Source organism: Enhydra lutris, unplaced genomic scaffold, assembly GCF_002288905.1.
Source record: "Enhydra lutris kenyoni isolate GAN:26980312 unplaced genomic scaffold, ASM228890v2 scaffoldscaffold94, whole genome shotgun sequence".
NCBI lineage: Eukaryota > Metazoa > Chordata > Mammalia > Carnivora > Mustelidae > Enhydra > Enhydra lutris.
In genome coordinates this window covers 1,929,259-1,944,290 of record NW_019154178.1, presented here as the reverse complement: position 1 = coordinate 1,944,290, position 15,032 = coordinate 1,929,259, and the positions used below count along the sequence as shown (strand labels likewise).

General features: G+C 57.8%; 1 protein-coding gene across 2 annotated transcripts; it reads right to left on the bottom strand.

The window, feature by feature from the left end:
- Positions 1-657: 657 nt before the first annotated feature.
- LOC111139013 (solute carrier family 25 member 44) lies at positions 658-13,947 on the bottom strand. 2 transcript variants are annotated; one of them, XM_022491096.1, is made up of 4 exons: positions 13,813-13,947; positions 8,930-9,567; positions 3,519-3,646; positions 658-1,485 (listed from the first exon to the last, which is right to left on the bottom strand). In XM_022491096.1, the coding sequence occupies exons 2-4, from the start codon at positions 9,552-9,554 to the stop codon at positions 1,294-1,296; spliced, it is 945 nt and encodes a 314-aa protein (XP_022346804.1). In that variant the 5' UTR covers positions 9,555-9,567; positions 13,813-13,947; the 3' UTR covers positions 658-1,293. The 2 variants fall into 2 exon arrangements, with proteins under 2 accessions (XP_022346804.1, XP_022346803.1); XM_022491095.1 differs by lacking the exon at positions 13,813-13,947 and adding an exon at positions 12,065-13,451.
- Between the last annotated feature and the right edge of the window lie 1,085 nt (positions 13,948-15,032).

The window sequence follows — 15,032 nt, the reverse complement described above, 5'->3', positions numbered from 1 at the left end:
CGGAAGGGGGCAGCCGTAGAAGTGTCAAGGCCTCGGGTAGCTAGCACCTTTCCCGGCACCGCGGCCTTTCCCGGGGTGGGACCGATGAGAGGTGGGAAGGGTCCTCCAGACACACATGTGCCTTCTGTGGATGCGGCGGCCTGGGTGGCAGCGGCGCGTGGGGGAGGAGGAGCGCCGGGCGGCTGCCAGGGCAGTGCCGGCTGGTAAGTGCAGCGGTCGTGAGCAGGTGGTTCGCGCCCGCTCCTGACTCTCCCAGCACCCCTCGGGAGGCCTGTGACCGGGAAGGCTCTTCACTGGGATGAGGAGAGAAACACCAGTGGTTTCACGACTCGGAGGCTCCCGCTGTGAGGCCTGTGTGTCCGTGAGTCCCGCTGACCCGGGTGCAGACACGGGCGGCCCCACTGCCTAGGGCCCAGAGCTCCACTGGGCCGCCCCGGACCGGCTGTTCTCTCCACTTGGCAGGCCTCTAGTCGCCCCGGGCCTGCACGTCCGGGGGCTGCTGGCTCGGAATGTGGACGGGACAGACAATCGGGATTGAGGGAAAAGCCGCGTTTTCCACCTTTCTGAGGAAGGGGTGGGCTCTGACTGCAGGACTGGCGCTTCAGCAGGACTGACAGTACCTAGTTCACAGGTGTTAAAAAACACACACACAAGATAAAGGATCAACATTTGTCCCCAACCTAATACCTCTCCAAAGAGAGGACAAGTGCTCTGGAACACCAGAGGTTCTCGCTGTTCCTACTCCCCGCGCGGAAGTGCCTGGCCTCGCGCCCCCAGCGCCCCGTCGGCAGGGAGAAGCAGAGCAGTCCGGTGGGCAGCTCAGTCCCAGATAAACACGAGCGGGCCCGGGGAAGGCGGCGGGAGAGGGCTGGTGGCAGCTGATGGGAGCGGGGCTGGGGGCCCAGGAGAAGACCAGTGACGGGAAGCAAGCTCTACGTACAGCTCTTGTCAGGGTCTCAGGGACACAGACGGTGGGGGAAGCCAGAAGAAGGGTCCGCAGGGCGTGGGGCGGTGGCACTGGACGGTGGGTTTCCTTAGGCCAGGGCTGAGGACCGGGACTGAGCCAGGGAGCCCAGTCGGGCAAGATAATGAAAAGTAATGGGCGAGGGGGTCCCGGTGTGGAGCTTCTTCAGCAAGAGCCGTTCCGTCTCTGCCCTGTCCCAGACAGGCCCCCTGGGGTAGGGCTGCGGATGTGGGGTGGCGGGGAGCCCATCGGGGGGCGGCGCCACCCTCCCCACACGGCCCCTGCCCCAGAGCAGCGCGGCCACCAGTGGGCTTGGCTTCCGCCGCGGGTTACCAGTGTCGGGAGTCGACCAGCTCCGGCCGCAGGCTCAGCTTCTTGAGGCTCTCGTAGCCCACCACGATGACGATGGTGGAGGGCGTGGCTGAGATGATTCTGGCCGAGAGGCCCTTCATGAGGCCCCAGGGCCCCTCTTCTGCCATCAGCTGTCTGAAGGTCAGGATGATGGAGCTCTTGCCTTCCACCTGAAGAAGCACACAGCGGAGGGCCGCGGGCTGTGGTCGGAGCCGCTCAGCACAGCCTTGTGCCTTGGGGTCCCAGGTGGGACCGTGCTTGGAAGCGGCAGGGTGGCCCGGGGCTGCATGTGGGCCCCGGTGCCGGCCCGCCTGCCGGGGTCAGATCCTGCTCCCCGGTCACTGGTCACCGACAGCGCAGCCCCGTGGGGAGCGTACTCTGCGCTCGGGGCCCTCGTGCATGCAACAGCGACGGAGGACCCCCCGCCCCACCGCAGTTGTGTGAGCGGTCCCGCTGGCAGGCCCTGGCGCCCCGTTAGTGGGAGCTATTACCGCCGTCAGACTGGCCCCTCCGCTGCGGCCCTGCCTGGCTGCGTCCCCCCAGCCTCAGGGAGACCGGGTACTCGCGGCCCTGCCACTCTGTCCTTTCCATTCCGACCACTTCAGTCCCTCAGTCCCCGAGGCTGGACTCCTCCCCTCACCCTGGCACCCACACAACCCCCAAGGCCCCTGTTCCCTGCCACACTGGAGTCCAGCTGAGGCTGGAATCTCTTCTGTTCTTCTTGACAGTCCTGCCCCCTTCCTGTGCCCCCAGACCCTGCCACCGAAGCATACTTGGTCCCACTCAGACCCTCAGCCCGCGCAGGACACCAGCTCTCCGTGTCCCGCCTCCCCAGACAGGGCGATGTTCACAAGACGATCGGCTCCAAGCGTCACCCCCTCCCCACCCACCTCCCGAAGCACCGGCCACACACTCCGCTCTTCCTGGGCAGCACTCTCCTCTGCCCCTCTGCCCCCTGCCCTCCCACAGAGCCACAGCCAGGCAGGGCCCGGTGCGCTTTGTCCCCTCCCACCCGCTTTGTCCCCTCCCACCCGTCAATGCCTCAGAAGCAGACACCTGTCCTTTCCCTTGGTCTCCTCACGGAACACTCAAAATAAGCCTCAGAAGAGGAGGGAACCTGTGCACTTTGTTATCTGCAAACCAATCAGATGTCAATTGATTCCTTCAAAAGTGTGTGTGGGGGGGACGCCTGGGGGGCTCAGTCGTTGGGCATCTGCCTTCAGCTCGGGCCATGATCCCTGAATTCTGGGATCGAGCCCTGCATGGAGCTCTCTGCTCGGCGAGAAGCCTGCTTCTCCCTCTCCCACTCCCCCTGCTTGTGTTCCCTCTCTCGCTGTGTCTCTCTCCATCAAATAAATAAATAAAATCTAAAAAAAAGTGTGTGGGGGCGGCATTCTTTCCTAGGGACAAGTAAACCTAGATTTACCGGCCACCTCCGTCCCAGCATCCTGGTATCAGGGAAGCTGGCTTCACCTCCAAGCTGTTGAGTTTCTTTTCCCCCCTTCCCACCCTCACAGTGACCCCACTCTCCTGGACAGTGGTCCTCCTACCCTACCCACCTCAGACATCACAATCCCCCATTGTTCTTACCTAAAGCTCCACACCGCAGCCCCTGCCACCTGTATGTGACACACCCAGATTCAGATTCTGCTTCCTTGGACGAGGTGCCGGGGAGCTATCTTTGAGCTGAGGGAGGACAGGGACGATCGTCCCCGGACAGCACCACCAAGGGCGCTGTCAGCGCCCTGCTGAGTCTACCTGGCACGGTCGGTGGGGCCTGCCCAGGAACAGTCTGCAGAGAGCCCAGCCCAGCAGAGAAGCCAGACCTACCCGCCGAAATGCACAGACGTCTAATAGCCACAAACCTGCGATGTAAGGAAAAGCTGTCCTATTGGCTATGCTAACAGGCGGCCAGGCAGGGAGGGGCCCAGCGGGCACGGCCACGACAGGAGCAGGGCATGCTGGGACTGGAACAAGTGCGTGAGGCCAGAAGCAGGACGTGCGAGGCCACAGACACCATGAGGGGAACACTAGGGGCTTCGACGTGCTCAGCTGGTTTCTGCAGAAGTGAGCCAGCTGCGGGAGGGGGCCCGGCTGACAGGACAAGGCCAGCTAGACTAGAAGGCCATGGCTCAGAGGTCAGGGGACACGGGGGAGCCCGCAGGTCACTCACCCTTCTCAGCCGGGTGGAGGCTGGTCTTACCTGCACTCGGGTGCGGATGACGTCCATGGGGTTGGTGAGGATAGAGGCAGTGGCCGCAGCCAGGGGCCCCGAGACAGCCTGGAAGACGATGTGTGGGCACTCCTTAGGACAGAGGTACGAGAGCTGTTCTGGAATCGGGGGAAAGACAAGGCCTCAAGAGGTGCGGCGCCACGCGGTCGACCCTCAGGCTGCTTCTGTGCCCAACGAGGACGAACCCTCTCCAGCCTCAGCCTCCTTGGACCCCAGAACACCCATCTTCTCTTCCTGGCTTCCATCGGAGCCAACAACACTGATGGCTCTGAGGGCCCTTCCGGAAGCCATGCGGAGTCCATCTCCAACCTGAACAGAACAGTTCTCTGGAGAAGGGGTTTCAGAACCTCTCTGCACGCCAGTTCCTTTCATCTGATGGACAGAAATCCTCCCTGGTGCGAAAACCCGGTGCCTGTGCTCCACTCCTCTCGACTCACGGCCAGGAACACGCACGGGGCCCGTCTTCCCATGCACGCACGAGGAAGGGGCAGGGTGACTGCCGAGGGCACGGGGTCTCTTCCCCGCATCCCTGTCCCGACCTTGTGCATTCTGGGCCACGTGAATATTTGTACTGTACTTTTTAATTCCAGTTTCTTAGCATACGGCGTTACATTAGTTTCCTGTGTGCGATACGGTGATTCAACAATCCTATATACTGCTCAGTGCTCATGACACTAACCCCCTTCAGCCCCCATCACCTGTTTCCCAGCCCCCCCACCTCCCCTCTGGTGACCAGCAGTGTGTTCTCTAGAGCAAAGAGCCTGTTTTTTTGGTTTGTCTGTTTTTCTCTTTGTCTTGTTTCTTAAATTCTACATCTGTGTGAGATCCTATAATACCTGTTTTTCCCCGACTGGCTTATCTCACTTAGCATTATACCATCTAACTCCGTCCATGTCATGGCAGACGGTAAGTTTTCATTTTTTTTAATGGCTAATACTCCATTATGTATATACCTATGTGAATTTATTTTAAAGATTTATTTATTTATTTGACAGACAGAGATTACAAGTAGGCAGAGAGAGAGAGGGAGAAGCAGGCTCCCTGTTGAGAAGAGAGCCCGATGCAGGGCTCGATCCCAAGACCCCGGGATCATGACCTGAGCAGAAGGCAGAGGCTTTAGCCATTGAGCCACCCAGGCGCCCCTCTATGTGAATTTTTTTTTAAGATTTTTAATTTATTCATTAGAGAGAGTGAGCGAGCACAAGTAGGCAGAGTGGCAGAGGAAGAGGGAGAAGTAGGCTCTCCACTGAGGAGGGAGTCCGATGCAGGGCTCGATACTAGGAGTCTGGGATCATGACCTGAGCCGAAGGCAGACGCTTAACTGACTGAGCCACCCAGGGGTCCCCCGCCATATGAATGTTTTTAAAAATAAAAACAATAACGAGAGAAAGTCACATCTAGAGTGAGATGTTTTCTCCAGGCAGTATCGAGAAAGCAAAGCTCATTTCTCAAACTGCTGATGGAGACGGCCAGACTCACCCACTCCCTGGTCACGGGGAAGCTCAGTGCGGCTGAACCGTTAGCTTTACCCTCTCTAGCCATGAAAGATGAGAGCTCGCTTGTTGAACAAAGGCTCCCTGAGTGGCCACGTGGCCAGCCGCCCCAGGCCCCGAGGATGGAGGTGTGAATAAACAAGGTCGAATCCCAACCTCATAAAGGTTTCTGTTCTACGGGGGGGGGGGGGGGGGAGGGGGGGGACACAGGCAATCCCAAAAACCAAAAGACAGAGCTACGTCAGAAGGTCACGTGTGTCCCCTGTCAAGGATAAAGCAGGAGAGGGGACGGGAGTGCGGAGTGCTGGCAACGCAGGGCTGCCGTGGTAAACACGGTGGCATGGAAGCCCTCGCCAAGAAGGCTCGAGTCTGAGCAAAGACCTGAAGGCAAGCGCTATGGATCTGTGCAAAGAACTTTCCGGGCAAGGTAACATCCTGTGTAAAGGCCCTGAGGCAAGAGCGGGCCTAAGTCTTCAAGGGCAGCAAGGCCAGTGTGAGGCGGAAGCTCTGGCTTCTGCTCCGCAGGAGGTGGATGCACGGCAGGCTTGCCATCGCAGGTTCTGTCTCCGTCTTCTCTCTACAGCTCAGTTGCCATAGAACCTTAGAGAGTTTTCTTCTCATCCCTACTTTTGGTCATTTGTGGCCACCTAAAGATCGGGGGTAGGCGTGAGAGCCTCTAAATCCAGCAGCATGGGAGGACTCCATATGGCCTGCCAGAGCTGCCTCCCCCGCCACCCGAGGTCGCTAGCCACCGGTCCGCATAAACCAGAGAGTGACCAGCATAAACCGAGACACCCGCGTCCTGTTTCTCCAGAGAAGGAAGCATCTCACAGCCACTGCGAGGTGGCATCCGGCTCGGCGCTGCCAGCCTCCATGGGCCTGTCTGCACTGGCCCCTGGGCCTGCAAGCCACAGCAGGCTCCGGGTTCCAGCTGTAGTCATGCACACAGACCACGTTCCTGGGACTTCGGGAGAGGATGAGAAAACAAAGCAAGAGGATGGGGGCAAGAGCTCCAGGTCTCTGCTCTCCATTATCGTTCAACAAGCGCTCATGGGCACCGAGTATCTGCAGAGCAGATGGTAAACCCAAGCTCACTTGGTTTAAGTCCCTCCTGGCCACATGATTTTGGACAGTAATATAAATGTCGGTTTATTTCACGCTACCGGATGCCAGGCACTGCTCTGAGCACAGGACACACAGCAGAGAAAGGAACGTGGAAGGGCCTTTATGGGACTCACATTCTGCTGTAGGAGTTGTGAGTCAAGGACAAAGTGATCGCCAATTATGACAAATGCTGTGAAGGAAACAAGCTGAAAAAAGAAGGAGCCCTTTTTCCAACTGGATGAAGACGTCTTCTGTGCAAAGGTGGCATGTAGGCTGAGGCCTGGAGCACCAGAAGGACGACGGGGGACAGGGCGCTCCAGGCTGAGAGAACGTTATGTGGAAAGGTGAGAACAGAGCTTGGTGTGTTTCAGGAACAGAGAGCAGGACAGTGAGGACGGAGCGGAGCAAGTGGAAGGAGGCCACCGCGGGGCTGGCCCAGCAGAGCGGCCAGATCATGGGGACCTGCACTGGCCACGGGCACACTCGTGTTCACTTTGTAAACTTGTGTTTACACTTATCCTAAATGCTCATAAGGCACCATTGGCAGATTTTAAGCCAAAGGGGATGACAAGAACCACTCTACTCATTCAACAAGCATTTACGAAGCACACGTGTCCAGGAGCCCGTCTGGCAGGTGGCGTTCAGTCAATAAATGTCAGTTTCCTCCCCCTTCCAAGAAACTTCCCAATCAACTGTATCTTAATTGTATCTCAACTGAAAAATGCATTAGGAAAAAGGGAACCTTTCCACATCATGGAACAGAGCAGGCGCACACAAACGGCATCGAGGCACGCTATGCAGCTGCAGAAGGAAGCTTCAAGGAACGCCACCGGGACTCAAGGACAGACAGGTGGTTTCGGGGTTAAGAAGGGCTCCAAGGAGAGATGTGAGGCGGCAGTGAGCAGCACTCACGTACGTCATGGCTTCACAGGGCCGGTGCACCCGGACGGCCGAGAGGAACAAAGCTGGGGTGGGAAGATTTGTGCATGATCTGGCCTGGCTACCACGCACACCACGCACACCACGCACACCACACCAGGGGACACCCCGCTGTAAAGGGCGGCGGAAGCCAGGCTGAAGAGATGGACCCGTCCTCGGCCAGCAGGGGGAGCCGCTGAGCACCACGTCCAGGGGTTACAGAGTGACTCCCTTGGCAGGTGTGGTAGGTGGGATGGGAGGCCAGCTAGAGGGCTAGCACAGCAGCCGGCAGGGTGGCCCCGGACGCCTGGTTTCCAGGGAAGGCAGGAGAAACGGACAGAGAGTAGGAAAAGACATTCCGGGGTCACCAGGACCAGATGTGGGGACGAGGGAGTGACTGTGTCAGTGACATGGAGCATAACCTGGCCACTGAGAGAAGGAAGTGAGTCAACCAGCTTGGGATGAAAAAGAGTTTACTGCATAGTGTTTCCGATGTAAATGCATGCGTCCAAGTCGGGAGGCTCAACAGTCAGTGCCTGTCCAGAGCTCTGGAAAGTTAGTCTAGGGACAGACACAGATTTTCTGACATGGCAGAAAAGGACAAGTCAATTGTAAATGAAATCACATGAGGAGAGAAGGGCAAAGACAGATGCCAGAGAAAACGCTCACATTTCCTAGAGTGATTCTTTTTTTCTTTCTTCTTCTTCTTCTTTTTTTTTTTTTTTTTTTTGGCGAGAAAGAGTGCACGTGCCCAAGCAGGCCGGGGGGCAGAGGGAGAGGGAGAAGCAGGCTTCCCACTGAGCAGGGAGCTGGTTGCGGGGCTCGATCCCAGGACCCCGGGATCATGACCTGAGCCGAAGGCAGACACTTAACAGACTGAGCCACCCACGCGTCCCTCTTAGAGTTTTTCTCAACATTAAGATTACCAGGATCTGTTCCCAAAGGATCTGAGGCAAAAGGTCAGGGGTGGAGTCTGGGTGAATTTTACCAAATATGCAAGAAGAAAGACTGTGCTAAACAGGAGGGAGAAACAGAGCTAGCAATAAAGAAGAAGGCACAGTCAGGAGAATAGGAGAATCACAAAGGTGTAGTCCTGGAGGGAGAGGATGATGACAGGTGAGGAAGGCATTATGAAGTTTGGTTAGAAAGGTCCCGGATGGACTGGGCAGAATGCCCATGGCCAAGGCTCGGAGCCCACAGCAGGGACTGCGGAGGCCGCAAGCAGACACCGTCCTCACGGGAGTCCACTGGTGGCCCAAAGCCGTGGGTGTCAACGGTCACGGGCACGCTCAGATCCTGTTCTTGGCAATGCACTCTGCCTTCCAGAAGGAAGTCTGGCAACATGCTTATTGAGGCCCTCAAAAATGTTATCTTTGGACCCAGTAATCCATTTCTGGGAAACACTTAAGAAGAAGTAAAATGTCTTATGAACAAAAATACATTCTAGGAGCAGAGGGGTTCCAGGCTCTTTGACACCCTGAATTTAACAAGGCTGAGGAAAGGCATCCAATGCAAAAAGTCATCTGAAATTTGAAATTTCCTCTTCAGATCCCAAATATCCCATGAATTTTGTCCTTCCTCGCCTTCCAATTAAAGTCCACGAACCCCCACTGATTAAGGCAATCAACATACTTGATGTTCTAGAGTCATCTACTTGACTCGTCTGAGTCCCCCCACGATGACAGAAGCTCCCCGAAAGCAAGAACCCGTGTCTCATTCATCCGTGAGCCCTCTTGGGATCAAATGTTTGTTGGACGAACACGCCGTTCTTCCCTGAAGTCCTCCTCTCTGGCTTGCACAGCGCCCCGCCCGCCCCGCCCCCACTCACCCCACCCGCCCAACCCCTGCTCTCCCACCCCCCCTTACCTGCATAGAAGTGATAGAAGGGCCACCAGACAGCACTGTTTGGGATGTAGGTGAGCAGTGACGCCACGTACCCCCGGTAGAAGCCTCGGAGCCCGTCAGCCCGCAGGATCTGCTTGATGATGTCCTTGGTTTGGCCAAAGGCTACCACCCCTCGTCCCTCGGGGCTCGCTCGCACTTGGAAGCGGCCCATTCTCTCACCCTTGCGTTGCATCATCAGGTGCTGGGACACCACATCGATGGGTACCGTGATGCTCTGGGCCACAAGGGAGGCCGAGCCGCCAGCCACCAGCGACTTGACCGTGTTGCTCTGGCTATAGTCAGCGACAAACTTCCGGGTGAGCTCGTACGTGGTGACGTAGCACTGGCCGGAGATGAGCGTGAAGGTGTTGACCAGGAAGCCCCGGTAGAGGCCAGTCACGCCATCGGCTCGCAGGATCTTGACAAAGGCATCGAAGGTCCCGTGGTAGAGGCTCTTGCCTTTCTGGACCTGCAGCCGGGTGCGGATGAGGGTGAACGGGTAGACGCTGACGCGGATCATCATGGTCATTGCCACCCCAAACACGTAAAACTTCTTCTTGTCCAGGTGCTCCCACTCTATGATCTGGATGTTGCGTTTGTCCTCCATGGCGCCTACAGACCTGGGGGTGCGAGTGGGCGGGAGGACGTGGGCAAGGAGGCCAGGGCTTCGTGCTCTGCCCTGCTGGCTAGGCTCCGAACCCCGTCCTCAGGCTTCATCTCCGGGGTACCCGCCTCCCTGGAGTTTAGATCCCACCCGGTCCAGCTTGGCCGGCTCTCTTGCCCGAGTCGTCCTTCGTGCCCCCTTCTCTCTCCTTAGTCAGCCCTTCCCCAACTCCAGAAGCCGCCCTCACTTCAGTAACTCCCGCGGCTCCGCTCCCAGCTCGGCTCCCTGCCCCGGCTGAGCAGACCACCGATCCCAGTCCCTGCCTCTGCCCGGGCCCTGAGTCATAGCCCATGAGCCTCCCGCTCTGTTCACCCAGGCAGAGCTCAGGATGCCGCCGGAGAAAGCACCTGGCCAGGGGCGAGGCCTCCAGGCGGGATGAAGGGTGTCACTGAGTGACACTTAGCAGGCTCCTAATGCCGAAGGGAAGCCAGTGCTCCGTTTTGGCTGCCCCCAGGGCCTCCCAAGGAGGCACCGCCTTGACCGCTAACCCTCAGCAGGTGCTTCTTTTGTCACCATTTACCCACAGCGGACTGGGCCCGCAGAGCTGCCGGGACTCACTCACACTCCACTTATCTTCCCTGCAGCCTGCATTAGAAGAAAGTCTGCCCCCCTCCCCTCCCTCCAGCAAAGGATAGAAAGTTAGCAACAAGCCAAAGGTCAGAGTCCCCTTTGGTTATTAGATAACTCACTCTAGAGAACAGCAGCAGAGAGCAAAGAGGTTTCCCTGAAGTCTGGAGAACCACAGGGCACAGGACAGGCCTGGCCCTTCTCACCCCTGCGCACAGAAATCGTAACCTCTGTGCTGTACAATGAGGGGAGACCCAAGCGATAGGAAGATACTGCCTCTGCCTTCCAGACACGCACAGTCTGTTTTCAAAGACAACAGCAATCCCTCCGGGAAATGGATCTAAGACTCAGACAGAAACCAGGCCAAAGTAAGCTGCCGTGGCTCTAATGTCAGGCCTGGCCACCACCGAAGTTCTCCAGCAAAACCAGCACTAATGCAATAACCATATGAAACCAGGACCTTCCAACTTAAGAACTGTCCAGCAACAGGTCATGATCTACTGGACATGCCCTGAGCGACAACGGAACGTGTTCCTGCCCATGACACCGGACATTTTCGGCCAGAGTGTAAGCGGGGAGGTGGAACTGGCCGCGAGAAGTCAGGGGCTCCCCAGGTTTTGGGAGAAATCCCGATAGGATTGGAAAGGAGGTGGCCACATTAAAGGGACAACTCTAGAAGCTGAAATGTTCCCGAAGCCAGTGCCTTGGCCAACCTCATGTCGAGTGTCTAAACGGAATCCATCCACGACCACCTCTCCCAACCAAAGGTCCCAAGTAGCCTGAGGACCTTCTCGCTTTGCCATGGAAGTCAGCAGAGAAGCACAGTGAGCCCCCACCCCCACCCCCAGCTGGACTGTGTCACTGTCACAGAAGGCCAGGCTGCCTGCAGGGCAAGCCAAACATCTGTGCCCTGAGGGAAAACCTCAGCTTCCAGGTGAGGCCAGCGGAGGAACCCTGCAGGGCAGAGCCGTGTGGCCAGAGCAGAAATGCACCAGACCACGAGAGCAGCAAACGATGGCTTAGAACAACCAGCTCGGCCCAGGAGGAGCACCTAGGATGTGGGAAATAACCGAAAGGAAGGCTGCCATGTCACCTGCCGCGGGCAAAAGTGGCCCTTCCTCCCCAGCCTCAGATGGGGACACCCACCAAGCCCCACAGTCCTCTCCTCTGAGGCCTTCAAGAGAAGGTGGTAGTGACCCAGAGTGTCTGGTATCCAGGGTCCCAAGGTCATGTTTCCAACAGCACTGGGCGATGAGCAGAGAGAGACTCAAGGATTTTCCGAATACCTGTCACCTCATGTGACCTTAGAACCTCACCTGTGCACAGGCAGACACTTCGGCATCAGATAAGGTAAAAGGAACAGGTCCAAGGTCATGGTGGAGGCAGGGTATGAGCCAAGATTTCTCCTCTACTGACCATGCCTTCTACCCCACGGAAGTGAGGCGTTCGGACACAAGTCACACTGCTCAGTCTAAAGCCGGGTCCCTCCCACCCGTGGTAGGCAGCATTAATGCTTTCATGGCTGCTGGTCACTCAAGGGTTAAAGGGTTAACCATAAGCTCCTGGGCCTGCAGATGACCAGAGATTTCTCTCAGCTTTGCTCCAGAGAAACCAAGAGCTGCCTCTGCTTTCCCAGCGTGCTGGTGGAGGGACTGGCCGAGCTGAGCGGCTGGCCAGCACGCTGCTGTCACCGGACAAATACGGCAAGGCTCAAGCAAGACGGCCTCCTGCCGGGCTCGCGCCAACTGTGCTAAGCGGGACAGAAAAGAAGAGCAGTGGACTCGTTCTCAACTTGTCGGGCTCGATCATAAAGAACCACTAACTCCTGACAACAAGTCCGACGGCGGGACCCAGCACCCCATTTCTCCGCTTTCCTCCATCCTTACCTGGGCCGATTGATTGTAAATTCCCAGAAGGAAGGCGGGACTCTCCGAAGCCAAGGCAGGTGTCCTCTACAGCTGCCATGGTGACCAAAGCCACTAAGGGTCATGCCTCAGAGGGAGAAGCTTGTACAGCTGAAGGAGAGAAGGCCACGCACACACCCCCTCTAACCCTTCAAAAGCTGCGGGGGCCCCTCGAAAGTGGGATCCCAACCTGCTCTTTGTTCCATAACCTCCAAACTTCCTGCTGAAATACCAAAACTAGTCCCTCCAGTTTTACCCGATGGAAAATCCTCTTGGCAGGTGCCCGTACGCACACTGCCTCTGGGCTTCCCTTCTCCCAGCTCAGCAGCCCCCGTTCTTTCTTGCTCTTTCCGCCGACCCTTACTTGCGTGCACAGCTCCGAATCTGAGTTTCCTCCCATCTTTCAACAACTGCCCAGGCGCAAAGTCTGAAGTGCTTCCTATGGAGCCCAACAGATGACCCAGGACACCCCGAGATGTGAGAGGCAGGGCCTCCGCTAACAAGCCCAGCAGGGGAAAGGGACAGATTGGTGGTCTCTGCACTTCTCCCTTCCACTTGCACTCTTCCTGAACCAGAAGCATCACTCCAGATCATTCTCTAGGTTCTGAGGTAAGACTCTGGTTCAGGACAAGGCAGGCCACCTGGAAGGCCGGGGTCATGCAGTGGGAAGAACACCCGTACTCAGGAGGTCCGAGGTCCACTTCCATTACTTACTGGTACGATCGGAACCGTGTCGCTTCATTGAAACTCAGTTTCCTCATCTGGGAAGCGGGGCAGCCAGGCCCGCCACACATACAGCGATGTGGCGGCCCGTGGGAAAGCATTCTGTAACAGCGAAGCATCTCTGCCATTGCAGAGCTCTCCCGGACAGCGCTGCCCTGAGCCCTGGCTGGGCAGAGCCGCGCACGCACCTGGGAGCTTGCAGACACACGACCTGAGGCTGCAGGCTAGCCCGCCCAGTGAGAGCCACAGGTCAACGAGCTCTCTGGGTGACTACAGTGCCCCAGGGTTTGGAAAACACTGCTTTAAGTGACGACTGTCACTATCGGAATAACGATGACAGAGCTGCTCAAAAAGTCCAGGACCATTACGACTCTATCTGACTTGTCGCCAGAACTGGGCCCAGCACTGGTTACCAGACGCAGGCAGAGCTGTTCCCGGGGCCACCCGCACCAAAGCAAACCCCGTCCCGCAGCTCTGGACCCACACGCTGGGCTCGGCCCCCCGATTCTCAGCGGAAACAAGGCCTCTGCCCCCCTTCTGTCCCTCACTCTCCCACTGCGTCTGCATCCAGACTCCCTCTCCCCGCACGGGCGCGGACACATCTCCACGCTCGGAGACCGCGACGCCTCTGACCCCTCCGACCCCTCCCTCGAGGCCGACCCCCCCCCCCTCCCCGAGCTGTCCCCCCCCGCCCTCCCGGGGTCGTCCACAGGCACCCACGCGATCCTCGTCACAGACACCGCACGACAGCCGTCCCGGCAGCGCCTGCCCGGGCCCCCCGCACGGCCGCCCTCGGCCCGGGGCTCTGGGCCGCCGAGCCACGCCCCCGCCCCGCTCCCTCCGCCGCGCGCTCCTCCGACAGGAGCAGACGCCTGGCCGCAGCCGCCCCTCGGCCCCGGGGCTGCGAGGCCGGCTCCCGCGGAGCCGCAGGCACTCGCCGCCGCCGTGACAGGTCCGGGTCCTCGGAGACCTCCGCCGTCAGGCGCTCCGCGCCGCCGGCTTCTCACCTCCTCCGATCAGGGCGGTTCTGCCGCGACTGAGGCGAGCTCCGAACCCGGCCCTTTAGGCCACAGCGCCCACTCGAGCCTCCATGCCCCGCGACCGCCGGCCCCCACTCGCATCTTCCTCCATCTCGACCCGGCTCCCAGTACTGCCGGAACCGGAAATTGGGACACTGTCACTCCCGCCCCTCGCGAGGGGGCGGGGATACGCCGCGGGCAACTCCACCAATGGCGTGCTGAGCTTTGAGCCTCTCCCCCGCCACCACCTGAGGAGGTGATGGGCGGGGCTCGCGGCCATCTTAGATTCGGGCAGAAGCCACGACTTCCTCGGCCTCGTCATGCCCTCAGTTCTACGGCGCGTGCGTGTCCTTTCTCGTTCGCGGAGCCAAGTCACCTGGCCTTGCTTGAGGATCGCGTTGTAAATGGGTCACCTTGTGTTTCGGGTCTATTGGAATCTTTTTTTTTTTTTTTTTTTTTTTAATTTATTTGACAGACAGAAATCACAAGTAGGCAGAGAGGCAGGCAGAGAGAGAGGAGGAAGCAGTCTCCCCGCTGAGCAGAGAGTCCGATGCGGGGCTCGATCCCCGGACCCTGGGATCATAACCTGAGCCGAAGGCAGAGGCTTTAACCCACTGAGCCACCCAGGTGCCCCGGGTCTATTGGAATCTTAACTCCAAATCTAATCTGTGATTTTTGCTTGACTTTTTTTATTTGTGGAGCCAAAGCAGTAGAGGCCGGTGTGCAGCAGGAAGGACTGAGGTTAGACAACCGATTCTGAGGCTTGAGAACTCAAAAAATTGCAGGAATAGGGGCCATTCTGGAGGTGGAGTAAATGACATTAGGGTGTCTTCTGGCTCTGAAACTACCTGTATTTGGATTTTAAGGGAGAGGAAGAGCTCTTTAAATGAGGGCCTGGAAGACCTGGGGTGGAGAGTGAGTTCACTTCAAAATGGGATTTTCCACAAGTCAACAGCAAAAGACCAATGACTCAGTGGACAAAAGACTTGAATAGACGTTCTTCCCACCACCCCCCATCAGTTCATGAGCAAGTCCAGTCGCAAGTCCAGTCTTGCATTTGCACAGACCGCAGTGCAAGCTCTCCTTCCCTCCCCTGTCACATGCAGCCCATCCTCAGATGCCGTGGGCTTCACTTCTTTTTGTTTTCCTTTTTTTTTTTAAGATTATTTATTTATTTATTTGACAGAGATCACAAGTAGGCAGAGAGG

Bases quoted from the DNA above. Each gene is read 5' to 3' on its own strand.
- LOC111139013 (XM_022491095.1), bottom strand. From the start codon at position 12,168: ATGACCCTTAGTGGCTTTGGTCACCATGGCAGCTGTAGAGGACACCTG. The intron at 3,647-8,929 runs GTAAGGGGGGGT...CCCCGATTCCAG, and splicing joins CTTCTATCACTTCTATGCAG to AACAGCTCTCGTACCTCTGT. The intron at 1,486-3,518 runs GTAAGACCAGCC...GTGCTTCTTCAG, and splicing joins TCATCCGCACCCGAGTGCAG to GTGGAAGGCAAGAGCTCCAT.